Below are 15,953 nucleotides of genomic sequence, written 5' to 3'. Positions count from 1 at the left end.
ATATGGGAAAGATGGCTTCCCTGGTGGCGCAGTGGTTGAGAGTCCGCCTGCCGATGCAGGGGACACGGGTTCGTGCCCCGGTCCGGGAGGATCCCACATGCCGCGGAGTGGCTGGGCCCGTGAGCCATGGCCGCTGAGCCTGCATGCCCGGAGCCTGTGCTCCGCAACGGGAGAGGCCACAACAGCGAGAGGCCCGCGTACCGCAAAAAAAAAAAAAAAAAAAATGGGAAAGAATGTCACTTCTTTTACATTTGGTAAAGATCCTAATAGAGCTTAAACTTACATTTTTCAATTATTTTTTTAATGGGAATATATATATACTGGTTATAATACATATGTGTTTGTGTGTGTGTGTGTGTGTGTGTATACACACACATACACATTCAGTTGCTCCTGAATCAAATCACTGGTCCTGATCATTTAATATATCCCTCAGGTGCTGGGAGCAGAGAAAAGGTGAGTGCTTGTCTGTGAAACCTAGGAATTCAGCACAATCCATTCATTGAAGAGCCTGTTAAAATCTCAAGCTATAAAGAATTTATCAGTACCATTTTACAAAGTATTAATTAGTTAGATCATAGGTTTTTAACTTTTTTGATGCCATGGACCATTCCCACAGTGAAGCCTATAGACCTCCTTTTCAGAATTTTTTTTTTAATACTCAAAATATAGAATTACAAAGAAAAACAATTATATCAAAACAATTATCAAAACACTTTTTAATCAGAGATATTTTTATTTATAGATATATACACTTCTTTATTAATACATTAAATAACAAGATCTAGTGATGACTCATAACGATAATTTTGAAGTACATGGCCATAAACAACATTCTGTGATATCTACAACAACTCTAAATGGATTTGAAAATATGTGAGTTCTAGGGCTTCCCTGGTGGCGCAGTGGTTGAGAGTCCGCCTGCCGATGCAGGGGACACAGGTTCGTGCCCCGGTCTGGGAAGATCCCACATGCCGCGGAGCGGCTGGGCCCGTGAGCCATGGCCGCTGAGCCTGCGCGTCTGGAGCCTGTGCTCCGCAGCGGAAGGGGCCACAACAGTGAGAGGCCCGCGTACCATTAAAAAAAAAAAAAAAAAAGAACTGAAAATATGTGAGTTCTATTGGAGACAAAGTCACAGGTATCCCTGGTGCTTTTCTATAGTTTGCTGCTTATATTCTTAATCTTTAAAAATGCTAGATTTCACTTAAAATTTTTTCTATCCAAGTTCACAGAACTCATAGTTTTCCCAAAGTTCACTATTCTGTACAAATGTAGGAAGGTTAGACAGATGCCTTTTAATCTTTGTTTTAAATACCTCCACAGAGGCATTTCATACCTTATAAGTAAATGCACAATGCCTTATATAATAGTTTTCATAGTAGCAAGGTTCTTCACAGCTTTGAACTAAAATCTGCCACTCTGTAATTAATATCTAATAGTTATTATTTGCCCTTTTGAAATAATAAACAAGACTGCTTCCTCTTCAGTCTCACAGACTTTGAGATACTTGAAAAGAACTATCAAATTTTAACATGACTTTTTCTACTCTAATAAATGCACCTAATTCCTTGAATTCTGTCCTATATAGGACAGAATTTGTAGACTTCCTTTCTAAATTTCATATACCCTTCCTAAACTATAGGGCTGAATCCCAAGCACTTGGGCAGATACTCAACAGACATTTTTTGAAGGGAGACCAGTTCAGAACACTGCAAAACAGCTACATCTGATATAATTATATTTTTAAAAAACCTAAAATGGAATTATATTTTAACAGCTGCATGATACTGTTATAGCATTATTATCAATCTTTTCATTTTGTGATACAAACTAATAACTTTACATTCATCCTGTTGTCTCTGGTAGTTACTGTATCTAAGAGTTTTATATCATATATAAATTCATTTAGCACAGATAATTAAATAAGGGACATTAATAATATTAATTGATATTTATGAATACCTTTATATTTAAGTATATTATAAAGACCATTTCACTTTCAAATCATAAGGTATATACTATTACCTTAATTTTTAAGGAAACGTATGCTTGTCCAAATTCAGTAACTTGCCCAATGAGTAAGATGAAGCTGAGATGAAAACCCATGTTGCCAACACATGAACTAGCGAGCTTAACTGCACTACTATATGCTTTCCATTTCAAACATTCTTCTAAAAGATTGTGTGCAGAGGGGAAAAAAAAAGCCAATACAGAGCTATCACAGGGCCCCCTGCAAACTGGCACAAAGCAATACACAAATTTTGTCTATGACTGTTCAGTTACTCCCAAATCAGGTGACAACAGTATCTACTAAATAACCGTATTATTCACAGAAACTGTATCAGGGTACATTGTCAAATATTTTCCTTAAACATATACCTCATAGAACAAGATCTCTGAGGTTCCTTCAAAGCCTCAAATTCTACAACTCAGTATCAATAGCAATCCCAACTTGTCAAAGTAATCCTATTAAAAAGAATACATGAGATTAGCTTAACGAATGCTCAAAGTATAGCATAAAAGAGTATTTCTTTAAAAGAGATCAAAGTTGTTTAGAGAAATCATAATCAGACCTCATTTTAACTTACATACATGTACATGATCCAAAGTATCAGTATCTCCGTATCTCTGTGAATTTACAGATTCTGTTTCTTAATAAGGTGATTTGAATAAGCTTATTTGAGTGCTTTCTGAAGCTTCTTTGTGCAATTTTGTTTTAGCCACTAGGGATGGAAAGGTCCTTAAAAATACAGGATTATAAACATTTATTTATCAAGCCTCAATTGTCACCTCAATTGTTCAAATGTGCAAAAGGAAAGCAATGCTATGGCAAGTGACCCAAAAAAGTTGACTTATGGTCATCTTTTTTGTACAATATGATTAAATATTATATAATTTGTAGAGTATTATTATAAATCATTACCATAAGCTAATTAGCAACTCCAAACTCTCCTTTTCCCATGTTGCCTTGGCTTTATGGAGTTTTTGTTCTTTAGTGATTGAAAATATGTAGAAATGTTCTCTGGTAACATGTAGGTAAGGCATACAAAATTTGAGAAGGAAAAACCATACAGGCACAGAAATACCAACATTTATATTTATTTCATACAAACATATATAATATATAATCTAAAATAAAATGTTTATTTTTAAAGTAGTGAATATTATGTTTCTTCACTCAATCCAGTAAATATGATGGGTACCATTTACTTCCTATAAATTGTTATGTTTAACTATCACTCTCAGAATTTATTTAAACTCCACTTAAGAATTTGAGGCTCTTAAAACAAACATACAGAATAAAATACAATACAAATAAAAATATCAGAGTGAAGAAAAAATAAAATGCAATTTTAAGTGTTGTACTTGGAGTTTTGGACCTGGCACTGAGCTTTTTAGCAACCAGGTTAAAAAGCAAAGAAGGATCAATTTTTAAATTCTAATTATGAGAACAATGCTTGCTTTCAGAATCTAGAAGAAAACTCTCACCCAGTAATTTAACTATTTATTTGTGATATTACAAATACAGAGATTTCTTCTATATAAAGAAATGCTTTCCCAAAAATCTATATAAATACAAAGTCGTACTATGACGTTTTATGTTTTCACATATTTCAAATATAAAATTTTGTTCTAAGAATGTAAGACTAAGGTATAATTATAGCACCACCATTTAAAAAGTACATATTAAAAAATTATAATTCCCTAATAAACTGTTGGTATTTAAGTTTAAAAGCACCAAAGCTAAATTATATTATACAATATATAGGTAACATATAATTCATGTGTCATTTATACATACGGCATTTATAGTTGTTTAACTTTATTTTAATATAATATGTAATATATAAACTTATGTTTATTATATAATAAAGTATATATACTTACATATGAAAATTTAGGTTTAAAAGCATGAAATTTAAAATCATAATTTATATATTATATATCAGATAAAATATATTTTATATATTATATATTTTAGTGATTTTAAATTTATTTTAAGTTTAAATATATAATATTATACACAGAGAGAGAGAGGAAGGAGGTGGAAGTAAGGAAGAAGGGAAAGAGGGGAGAGGAATGCTTGTGACTAGTTTAAGGATGGCATATGTGAGAACAATTTTTGAAGCATATGCTATATTTAATCTCTTCAAACTATATTGATATTTCTAACTAAAATTTTTTTAACTTCTTGCATGTGTGCTATTACTTTAATGTCTGTTTTCAGGTATATAAGTTCAGGATGTCAATGAATTATGTGATTAGTATAATTAAAATAGAGGGAGGTTTATTTTATTAGATTTCACAAATATTCTCAAGATCCCCAAAACCCTGTAAGAAATTAACATCACTCTTTTATACATTTTCTCATCTATATGTAAAGAGAATAGTCACTGAATGTCTTTTTTAAAAAAATCTTATTTGACTAGAGTTAGAAAACCTTCTAAAGTTCCCTGACTAAACAATGTGGTTCTCTTGAAATTTTATAAAAGGCAACATTATGACACTTCACTGTGTCACCCAAGAAGATATGCTGAAGTCCTAACCCCCTACCTCAGAATGCAACCTTATTTGGAAATCAGCTTTTCACAGATGAAGTGAGTTAAGCTGAAGTCACACAGGAGGAGTAGAGTGGACCCTTAATCCAATTTAATTGGTTTCCTTATCTGAAGAGGAGACCACTATGTGAAGACACAAACACACAAGGAGAAGACAGCCGTGTGACTACAAAGGCAGAAACTGGAGTAATCTGTCCAACAAGACAAGGAATGACAAGGATTGTGGGCCAACACCCGATGCTAGAAGAGGCAAGGAAGGATCCTCCCCCACAAGGTGCTTGCCAACATCTTGATTCCAGACATCTAGCCTCCAGAACTGTGAGGTAAGTTTCTGATTTAGACCACCCATTCTGTAATCCTTTGTTACAGCAATCCCAGGAAATTAATACAGGCAAATAATAATTTTTTAAGTTACATAAACAGAAGAACAACATATTTAAAAGTCCAGATAATCTTAAATATTGAGGGAAAAAAAGCAATGCTTTTGTTCACCTTTTAATCATTTTAAGCAATACTTCCGATTATCTGCTTTACTTTTATTTTTGCTTTGGTAAGCAAAAATTTGCTACATTACTTCCACATAGCTCTTTACTACAAACTTTCTAGTTTCTACAATTTAGGACACATATATTTTAGTTTTAGATTGTATGTCTCAGTCACAGAGAATCTGTACTGCTAATCCTTACCCTTTCATCAATTAGTTCAAAAAGTGGTTAAGAATATAACACAAAACCTGGATGTAGACTGTCAGGGTTTAAATCTCAGCTCTACCACTCATTAAGTATGTGACCTTGTGTACATTACTCATTCTCTCTATGCCTTAGTTTCCTCATTAATAAATGCATAGTAAGTACTTTTTAAATGTTAATAGTAACTGTAGCAGAATAATTGCCTATGCTTAAAAAGAAGCTTTTAATGTGCCTAAACTCTATTAATGCTTTATATATTTTCTCCTGTAAGACCTTCTAGGCCTTCCATAGAATCTCTTAGTAGTATTTTTTTCAAAATTATATTTTCTTACTACCATGAAATATAATTTCAAAATTGTATTTTCTTACCACATTATAAGTACTCTACTTATTATCTTTTAGATTTATTAGAGTATACTAAAGAGTGTTTTATATTAAAGAGAATACAACTATCTGCTAGCCCATCTTTCAGTGGAGTATAGTAACATAAGCCGAAATTAAAAACTATTTAAAACCATTTCACTTTTCCATATTATTTATTTAAAATTCTTTTTCCTCTGAATTCCATCCTAAATATATCACACTAGTAGTTCTAGCCTAAAATGGCATTAGCATAATAAATAAATTTAAGATGCAGAGAGGAGAAATCAAAGGAGATAAACAAAAGAGGTTTTTATATTTACAAAAGAATGTTAGATTAAAAAAATTTTACAAAATGATAGTGCAAAAGTGACAGGTTTTACTACACTCACAATGATTGAATATTACTTATCTTTTTGGGTTGGGTCCAATTATTTACTGATCGATAGTAGTTTCTGAGCTATCAATTTCCAGCTATAAAGTGCTAGTAAAAAACCATGGGCTCTGGACTCAGACTATCCGCGTTGGAATCCTAATTCAGGTAAGTAGTCTAGCTTTTCACAATTTTGCTTTAGGGTATGGAACACAAGCTAAATTAACCGAAGGCTACACTGCTCTCCTTTGTCATTGCCCCTTATGAATATATCTGTTAAGTCCCATAGGACAATGGCATGGCCATGTTCAAAAAGGTCCAGTAACTGTTTGGTCTAGTATCATTAGAAACTGACTTCCATTTTCGTCAATGATGAGAATAAATGTAATACATTCCTTTCATGTAGCTGTATTCTAAAGTAGTTGTCATTTTTACAAGATAGCCAGCAAATAAAACATTTGAAAAAGACCCCCTTTCTCCCTCCCTCCCTCTCTCTCTCTCTCACCACAAACACACAGAAAAAAGTCCCTAGGCAAGGAGACAAATACTTATTAATAATATCATGTCCTTTACTCCATGAGAGAAGTGGAACTAGTCTAATACTACAGCTTAGAAACTAATAATTCCTAATAATTTATAGGCAAATTAACATTAATAATTTGTGTTTTGTTACCAGTATGCCATTTGGTATCCTAAACTTTGAGTGCAAATTGGGGCAGAGAAAAGGATGTCTCCTAAAATCAGCATAGCAACACAGAAGAATCTCTCACAGGAGTCTAGCCAGTTAATGGAGAAATAACCTTTTACATGTAAACATAATCATTGGGTCATTATGAAAATGGGAAATTATGATTAGTATTAATTTACACAGGAAAGGCACAAAAACCATAATTCCTGTCGGAGGAATTTTAATCAAAATTATTAAAGTTTTTTTCCTTGGAATTCATTTGTAAAATGTAACATATAGAACATCTATTCCTTTAAAATGCTAGATAAATTAATATACTATTAGTTACTCCAAATTAATATTCTGAAGAACAACTAAGATAATAATTTTTTTTTTCTTTGGCAGTGCTGTGCAGCATGTGGGATCTTAGTTCCCCGACCAGGGATCGAACCCACGCCCCCTGCAGTGGAAGTGCGTAGTCTTAACCACTGGATTGCCAGGGAAGTTCCCATAAATTATTTTTTTAAAGTGTGCCAATAATGAAGAGTTTTAAGTATTATATAAACATTCACAGAAACTCAAATAAAAATCAAATTGGGGGCTTCCCTCGTGGCACAGTGGTTGAGAGTCTGCCTGCCGATGCAGGGGACGCGGGTTCGTGCCCCGGTCCGGGAAGATCCCACATGCCGCGGAGCGGCTGGGCCCGTGAGCCATGGCCGCTGAGCCTGCGCATCCGGAGCCCCACAACAGTGAGAGGCCCATGTACCGCAAAAAAAAAAAAAAAAAATCAAATTGGACATGGACTTCCTATCATGATATACTCATGTTTGTTAAGTAAAATTCCTTTCTTAGTTAAATTATTATATGATATTCATAAAAGGGCTGATGAATATCTTTGGATTACTACTACCACCAACAGTAATCAATTTAAGCTGTCTGATTTAATAAGAATGTTTCACTTTAAAAACCGGGATTTACAAATTTAATTAACAAACTAAAAAGGTAAAATTTCGTTCAAGCCACAGGCAAAGTAGGATTAAAAAAATGGTGATATATACAAATACAGTGACATTTCTTTTTTTTTTTTTCAGTGACATTTCTTGATAGCTTTGAAAAGAAGGGAAACTTACAGTGGTCTTATCAAGTTCAGCCTCGGATGATGTTGGTGACAAAGGACTTATGGGGCTTAGAGACGGGGAGCTCTCAACACTGGAGACATATTCAGGATCAGGAACATATAAAACCTGGAAGAAAATATTCACATAAAGATTTAGTCAAACTAAAATATTAATAATCAGATGGTATTCTCTAAGCGAGCACCATTAACAATGACCTTCAGAAATAAATTTTAAAAATTAAAACCTTCAGATTAAAAGAATGTTTATTACCGAAATAACTGTAACAAAATTTTAAAAAAGATATTTAATTTAGATAAGTTTGATAACACAAACTGTGGGCAACAGTGAGGGAAAACAGTAATTCTTAAAAATTATTGGTGTTCCCCTTAAAGGACAATTTGTCAACAGCCAGCAAAGCTTAAAATGCACATATCCTTTAACTGAGCCATTTTACTTCTAGGACTTGACTTTATAGATATACGTGCATATAAAGAAAAAGAGAAACAAACAAGAATGTTTCCTAGAGCAACATTTACATAGCAAAAAAGTAGGAAGTCTAAAGCCTACTGTGCTTGGTTAAACCATAATACAGGCACACCTCGTTCTACTGTGTCACCTTATTGGACTTCGCAGATATTGCGTTTTTTACAAACTGAAAGATTGTGGCAACCCTGTGTCAAGCAAGTCTATCAGTGCCATTTTTCGACTGCATTTGCTCACTTCCTGTCTCTGGGTTACATTTTGGTGATTCTTCCAATATTTCAAACTTTTCATTATTATTATATTTGTTATGGTGATCTGTGATCAGTGACTGCTGCAAAAAGATTATGACTCTCTGAAAGCTCAGATGATGGTTACCATTTTTTAGAAATAAAGTACTTTTAAATTAAGGTATGTACTTTTTTTTTTTTTTTTTTTTGCGGCACGTGGGCCTCTCACTGTTGTGGCCTCTTCCACTGCGGACCACAGGCTCCGGACGCGCAGGCTCAGGGGCCATGGCTCACGGGCCCAGCCGCTCCGTGGCATGTGGGATCCTCCTGGACCGGGGCACGAACCCGTGTCCCCTGCATCAGCAGGCGGACTCTCAACCGCTGCGCCACCAGGGAAACCCAAGGTATGTACTTTTTTTAGACATAATGCTATTGCACACTTAGCAGACTACAGTGTAGTGTAAATATAACTTTTATACACACTAGGAAACCAAATAATTCTATGACTCGCTTTATTGTGATATCTGCTTTACTGCAGTGGTCTGGAACCAAATCCACAATATTTCCAAGGCATGCCTATATATTAATAGAGTGCAATACTTTACATACATGAAAAAGTCTGAGATTGAGTTATGCTTCAACAGAACATTTTTCCAGAATCAAAGTTATTTATTTTTTTTAAAGAAGAAAGAAAGGCTAGAATATTTTTGGAAGGGGATACATATTGGTAACTGTGGTTGCTTCTGGAAAAGGAAACTGTAAGTCTGAGATAAACTACCTTTAAAAAAGTTTGAATTTTTTATCAGGTACATGTACTGCTTTGAATATTTTTTAAAGCTCTTTAAAACTATATTTGAAAAGACAACAGTTATTTTCAATATGTATTAAGAGAAATTCACATGGATATAAGTGACATTTAATTTTCTCTTCTAGAACCAATGTGATTTGTTCAAAGTGTGCATAAAATTACTCTTCTTAAATTAACTGTATTGCAATGGATACTTTCTGTCTTAAAACTGATGCTTCTAACCATCAATGCATTAAAAAAAAGATACCTGTCCAGTAACAACTGCTCGGGAGAATAACTTATTTAGCTGAACAAGTTCGTTGGGCGTTGTATCAAATTTCAGGGCTATACTATTCAAAGAATCCCTTGATTCAACCTGTTTAAGAGAAAAAAAAATAATTTGTTAAAACAGAAAAACTAAACGAAGAGGTTTAATTTTCATTAATATGTCTATGGACCAATTTTACATTTGACTAATAACTGGTATTTCCATCTTTAGAGACAGGATAACTTGACAAATTTTGTGTTTGTTAGCAACTGATCTCAACCTATTATGATACAGAGTATATGCTTTATCATAATACATCACAATTACATGTAGGCCTCTACTTCAAGCAATTTCAAAATACAAAATATAATTTTCAAAACACAAACAAGTGATTTTTATTTTACGAAGATTTTAAAACAATACAAATAGTTTGTAAAACATATGTAACTTCTAGAAGCTAATTTTACTTTAGCAAAGTATGCCTGTATTAAACTTAAAGTGCTGTTTCTAATGATCTTTACATAATCTTCCATTTAAATAGATAAATTAGAAAATATATTTGAACCAAAGCTGAGGAATATGTTTTTGAATTAGTATATTTTAATGATCATATTTATAGAAATCTTAAATCATGGGATTTAATTGTCAATTATCCTGAAAGAAAGTCATTTGATCAATGTATTCCTTTAGAGTTCTCTATACATAAAGCATCTCTGTAGAGAATGATGAAGTCCAATGAAGTGGTTTTAGTGCATATGGGATTTACAATCTAGTTAGAAAATAAGAAAGACAAAAAAGGTTATATAAAAGATAAAGAGCAATTTAAGTGAAACAACAAATGCAACAGAAGCTCTGAGCAGACAGAGCAACATATTTGCTGCAAATTGTCCAAGAAAGACTTTATGGAAAAGATTTAAAGCTATCTTGAAGAACGGGTAGGAATTTGAGAAGTAGAGAGTAGGGAAGAACATTCAAAATGAAGAGAATAGAACTGACATATTAGGAGACAGAAAAGAACAAAACACATTTGTGGGATACTATCTCTTCCTCCCAAACCATCCAGGGTACACTCATGAATTTAGGATTTTAGGAAGGTAAGTAGAGCCAAATCTCAAAAAAAGGATGAGACTGAATTAGGCATTTTGAATTAGACTGTAAAAGACTTCGAAAATCAGGAAAAGTAGATATGTATGTGGGGGTAAAAAAAAAAAAAAAACAACAATAAATATATATTTTTTCTTTAATGGTTTTGTAAAACCAAATTGATGCCAAAGACACAGACTAATAATCTAGCCCTGCTCTCTTCTTCCATGCAAACTTTCTCATCTATGAAATGAGATGGTGTGTCACCTACCTTATTGAGATAATGTATGTAAAAGCTCTCTATAAACCAATTTTACTTTGCAGAAACATCTGGAAGTTTACGAAGTTCTTATTAATTAACACACATTTCATCTTCACAATGATCCTATCAGTTGTGGTAATGAAAGTAATAAAAACACCAATATGAAGCAAGGAAGTTACATGGCCGAGTGGCATCTTAGATTAATGGCTACAGGTCTATGATTAATGACACAAGAGAATGGATGCAGAAAAACCAATGTAATACTACAGCAGCAGATCATCCTTAAGGTCATACAAATATAAAGAAAGAGATAAAGGTATAAGATTTTCAGATAAGACTCAAGAGAAAACAGGAATGGATTGAATGAAGTTGTAATAGAGCAGCAGTTGTATTACGTCAGAGGTGCAAACATTAATGATCAACTGATGCTAAATCCAAAAATTCCAACCTAGATGAACAACAGATTGAAGGAAAATGGAAACAAGAAAATAAAGCATTAGGCAAGAATGAAGAAAAAAATTGGTGAAAGGTTTGCTATAATTTGTTAAATATGAAGTGGTGGTAGGAAATGTAAGCATCTAGAAAGGCAGAAATAGAAAAAAGTTTGGGTCTTACTTCATATAGTAAAGTTCTTAAGTTCTCCAAGTTGCAGAATGTAAATGGGAAAGTGAAAAGATACAAGGAACCACTCACATTTGGAATCAACAAGAGCCGAACAACCAGTGAAAGAGGTGTAAGATACAGTCAAAATGTTAGCAAGAACAGGGCAATGAAGCATAATGATAGCAAAATGTAGTACAATTAGTTTCAAGAATAAATTGAGAAAGGAGAGTATATAATCAAAGAAATAATGGCTGATAATTTTCCAGAATTTATGAATGGCATTATTCCTTAGAGTGAAGAAACACAATAAGATAAAAATTTGTCTGAATCTAGACTTATCACAGTGGCACTATAGAACTGTAAGGACAAGAAGTAAACTTCAAAAAACAATCTAAAAAAAGAAGACTGCCTAGAAATGAACAGAAATAAAAAGGCAACAGAAGGGCATACGATAAAAGATAACTACATTCAAAGTGCTGACAGAGGGCTTCCCTGGTGGCTCAGTGGTTGAGAGTCTCCCTGCCGATGCAGGGGACACGGGTTTGATCCCTGGTCTGGGAAGATCCCACATGCCGCAGAGCGGCTGGGCCCGTGAGCCATGGCCGCTGAGCCTGCGCATCCGGGGGAAAAAAAAAAAAAAAAAGTGCTGACAGAAAATAACTGTTAACCTAATAATCTATAGGCAGCTCAACTACCAGGAATGAGGGTGCAATGAAGACTTTTCAGACACTGCCTGATTATCCATTCACAGATCCTCACTGAAAGATACATTAAAGAACATTGAGAAGGAAAGTAAAACAAGAAAGAAGGAACAGTGAGTGGTATGCAACAACAAAGAAAAAGCCACCAGGTTTGATAATTAGAAAATCATTAGTGACCTTAGACAAGGCTTTCGGTAGAATGGTACAGGGATATTAAATTAACTAGGAAGAAAATGGTTATGTATAGCATTTTCAAGGTCTACTTGTTGATCCTACTGAAAGTAATTTTATAGTTAAAAACTGTGCATGTATGTGCATATATAAACACATACGTAATACATATGTATGTTTTTTTTATGTATGATTCTAACTTTAAAGCTTCCTAAGGTACAATGACTAATTTATACTATATTTAGGTGGTCTGAAAATACATTTAAGCTAAACCATAAATATTTTAGAATAAGTAAATGTTGAGAGTACACTGTAATATTGAAAGATTTCAAAAGAAATATAGAAAAATATATTTTTCCCAAATACAAAAATCATGTTATGTACCTTATATAAAGATATTATATGAAGATTTTACAAATTATAATAAGAATAGAAGACAGTAATATCTTAGTTTTAGAAACACATGTGTTTCTATCTTTAGGATATGGCATCGGGAATAAACAAAGGGATAAAAAATGAAAACAAAGATCTCCTAGAGGATGTTTTATAACTTTTCTTATCAGTAACTGATTATTTCCCAAAGGTCATTTATAACATAAGAAAAAATATATAGTAATTCCTCAGTATCCCAGGGGATTTTTGTTCCAGGATCCCCGCAGATATCAAAATCCATGGGTGCTTAAGTCTCTTATATAAAATGGCATAGTTACTTGCATATAACCTACACACATCCTCCATATACATTAAATCATCTCTAGATTATTTATAATACCTAATACAATGTATGTAAATAGTGGCCAGTAAGGGAAATTCAAGTTTTGCTTTTTGGAACTTTCTGAAATTTTTTTTCCCCAAATATTTCTATCCATGGTTGGTTGAATCCATTGATGCAGAACCCAAGGATACAAATGGCCAAGTTTCAATTAACCTTTGCCCAAAATAATGGTTCTTAATTTAAATTTAAATTTGCTACCGATAACACGTTTTATTGAATTACAAGAAAAAAATTGGTAAACTCCTGAATTCAAAACCAACTAAACTTTTGTAATTCTTCAAAACCACAGGATTACATATGTAGATAACATCTTATGCCTTATGCCTACAGTCTTATGTCTTAATAAACACTAATGAATACATCAAACTACATTACTCAATATTTTACTGTCTGAATTTATATTCTCAATTTCTCAATCATGCAGAGAAAGTACAAGCACACTCGAGTTTATAATATGCTTAAGAGGAGATTCTTTTGATAGTAGTAAATATAATTCTACCTTAAATTATCTGGTTTCAAACTTTTTAAAAATACTTAAAATCTCAAATTGTCAATTATACAGTATATGAAAATAAAGTATAACTCAAGGTTTTGATAATTGGTTCAATTTTTAGAATTTATGAAAAATAATCAAGACTCAAACCAAGATTGGAAGACTTCATGATGACACAAATGTATGAATTGTTTCAACTTGCTATTTTCTTCTTAATACAGTTACAATAACATATTAGAAAAACACAAAATAACACAAAATTAAGCTCAGTTAAAATAACAGATTTTTAACATGTTAAAATTATCTAACAACATTTACATTCAATCAAAGAAGCAGCATATCACAGACTAAAGTACATTTCTCACTTCAGTTTTCCATAGTTAACCAGAAATATGAAAAGCTGACTGCAAGGAAATTTGAGGGTCATTTCAAGAACATAGAAACTTAGCCATAAATCAGTGTAAATAATCTAATGTGAGAGGTTATTCTGGAAAATTAACAGCAACTTGTTTTTTCCGTATTCTATCTGCCATTTTCATTACCGTTAGCACTGCTGGGAATATAATGAAGATCACATTTCTAAAAACGTAAATATTTCCCTAAAAGTCTAACCTAATAAAAAATTATTGTACCACAGGAACTTTAACTCCAAGTAAATTATCATTTTACTAAATTTGCTAGAATAATTATCTTTATATCACACTTAATAAAATTTTCCTTTAAGGAAAAAAAATCCTAAAATACAGTTAAGAACTGAAGTATCATTATTATTAGTAAAGCAGTTATCGAAAGTGGTATACAGATTTTTAAAATAAGGCAATTAGGAACCTTTGTCTTATTTACAGCATAAACAAAGAATGTCTCAAATAAGACTATCACAAAGAGATATCAGCTTTTTCAAAACAAATAACTTACAGTATATTCAGTAGTCCCTTTGGGTTTCTGAAAAGACATTCTCCTCCCATCTTTCTTGTCTAGGGTCTTCTTTTGGCCAGTGTCTGAAAAAAAAAATGATGCAAAACTCTATTAAATTCATTTTCCTTTCACAGTAATGTCAAGGACCGCTAAATAGAGCTCACTGGGCAGATATCTACTGGATTCACCAGTAATACAGCTTGCTAAGTAGGATTCTCTACTCTAAAATACAACCGAGTATCAAAATAAGTAAATGTACTTCCTTCCTGCTTGCTTTACGAACTGACCAGTATGAAACACTATTAATAACTGGAAGTCAATTCAAAACCTAACTGGAAGTCAATTCAAAACCTAAGTAACTGTCAGCTGAAAGGAAGGTATTAAAAAGTAAGTTAAGGGCCATATCTTTCAACACATCTAACCTGATTATAATAAAACTATATTTGAAGATTATTATTATTAACCAAACCAAGTCTGAAATATGTAACATTAATCTTCACAGTGTCTCTACTTCTACAATCATAGTAAAAGACAGAGTCGTCTTTTGTATTAAATTACTGAATTCCTTACATATACCATGAAGTAGATTAAGATACTCTTTCATATACAAACATACTTTTATGCACTTCATTTCAGATAGAGTGCCAACTATTTTTCACTTGCTTATCAAGACATTTCACTTGAACACATCATTACCACCAAGTTTATGGTATTTGTTTTAGTTTAAATTTTGCACTAATGTTAATCTTCTCATCTATACTTCATGTAACAAAGATTCCACTGAACTGATAAAATACCACTCCTATCTAAACAATTTTAAATAAAATCTCTAAAAAAAATCAATCTCTAAAACACTAATAAAAAACTCAAAACTGAGTAAGACAGTAAACATAGCAAAATGCTATACTCACACTCAGTTTTTATAAGATTAAAACAGTAATTTTCAAAGAAAAATTAGTTCTACCTAAGCCTAAAGAATCTAGAAAATATCTACTTCATTGCTCTCCACCTATCCAATCTTAATTGACATTTTGACCATACCACAGTTTGCTTATATGTATCTAATTAGCTCAGTTGGGTGAATGGTTCTAATGAAGCATTAACAGTAACAAAAATAATATTAATAATCAAGTCCGAATCCGAAAGAAGTCAGTTATCTCTGCAATACTTAAAAAGGCTGTCCTAAAACCTTCCTGATCACCCAGGCTAAGCCAGATCTGTTATTAGTCACAGAGCATCTTTGTCTCCTTCACAGCATCTAGCACAGTTTAAAGTTTCTTTTTAAATCTCTCCCACTAAACTGTAACCTATAAAACACCGCGCTTGCTTTGTTCACAACAACTTCTCAGTGCCTAACAAAGAGCCTGACACAAGGCAAGCATCACATTTGAATGAACTAATGTTTTGAAGCTACAACTT

General features: G+C 32.8%; 1 protein-coding gene across 3 annotated transcripts in view; it reads right to left on the bottom strand.

The window, feature by feature from the left end:
- Window positions 1-15,953, bottom strand: part of OXR1 (oxidation resistance 1) — a 451,238-nt gene that overhangs the window by 65,058 nt on the left and 370,227 nt on the right. For all 3 annotated transcript variants that reach the window (XM_030863081.2, XM_030863084.2, XM_070044055.1), the window contains 3 exons: window positions 14,535-14,617; window positions 9,532-9,639; window positions 7,779-7,892 (listed from right to left, as the gene is read on the bottom strand). In XM_030863081.2, coding sequence (XP_030718941.2) covers window positions 7,779-7,892; window positions 9,532-9,639; window positions 14,535-14,617 — 305 coding nt within the window. The remainder of the gene's footprint in view (window positions 1-7,778; window positions 7,893-9,531; window positions 9,640-14,534; window positions 14,618-15,953) is intronic.

This window comes from Globicephala melas, chromosome 17 (genome assembly GCF_963455315.2).
Source record: "Globicephala melas chromosome 17, mGloMel1.2, whole genome shotgun sequence".
Lineage (NCBI taxonomy): Eukaryota > Metazoa > Chordata > Mammalia > Artiodactyla > Delphinidae > Globicephala > Globicephala melas.
The sequence above is the reverse complement of the archived record's forward strand: the minus strand, read 5'-3'. Positions and strand labels throughout refer to the sequence as shown.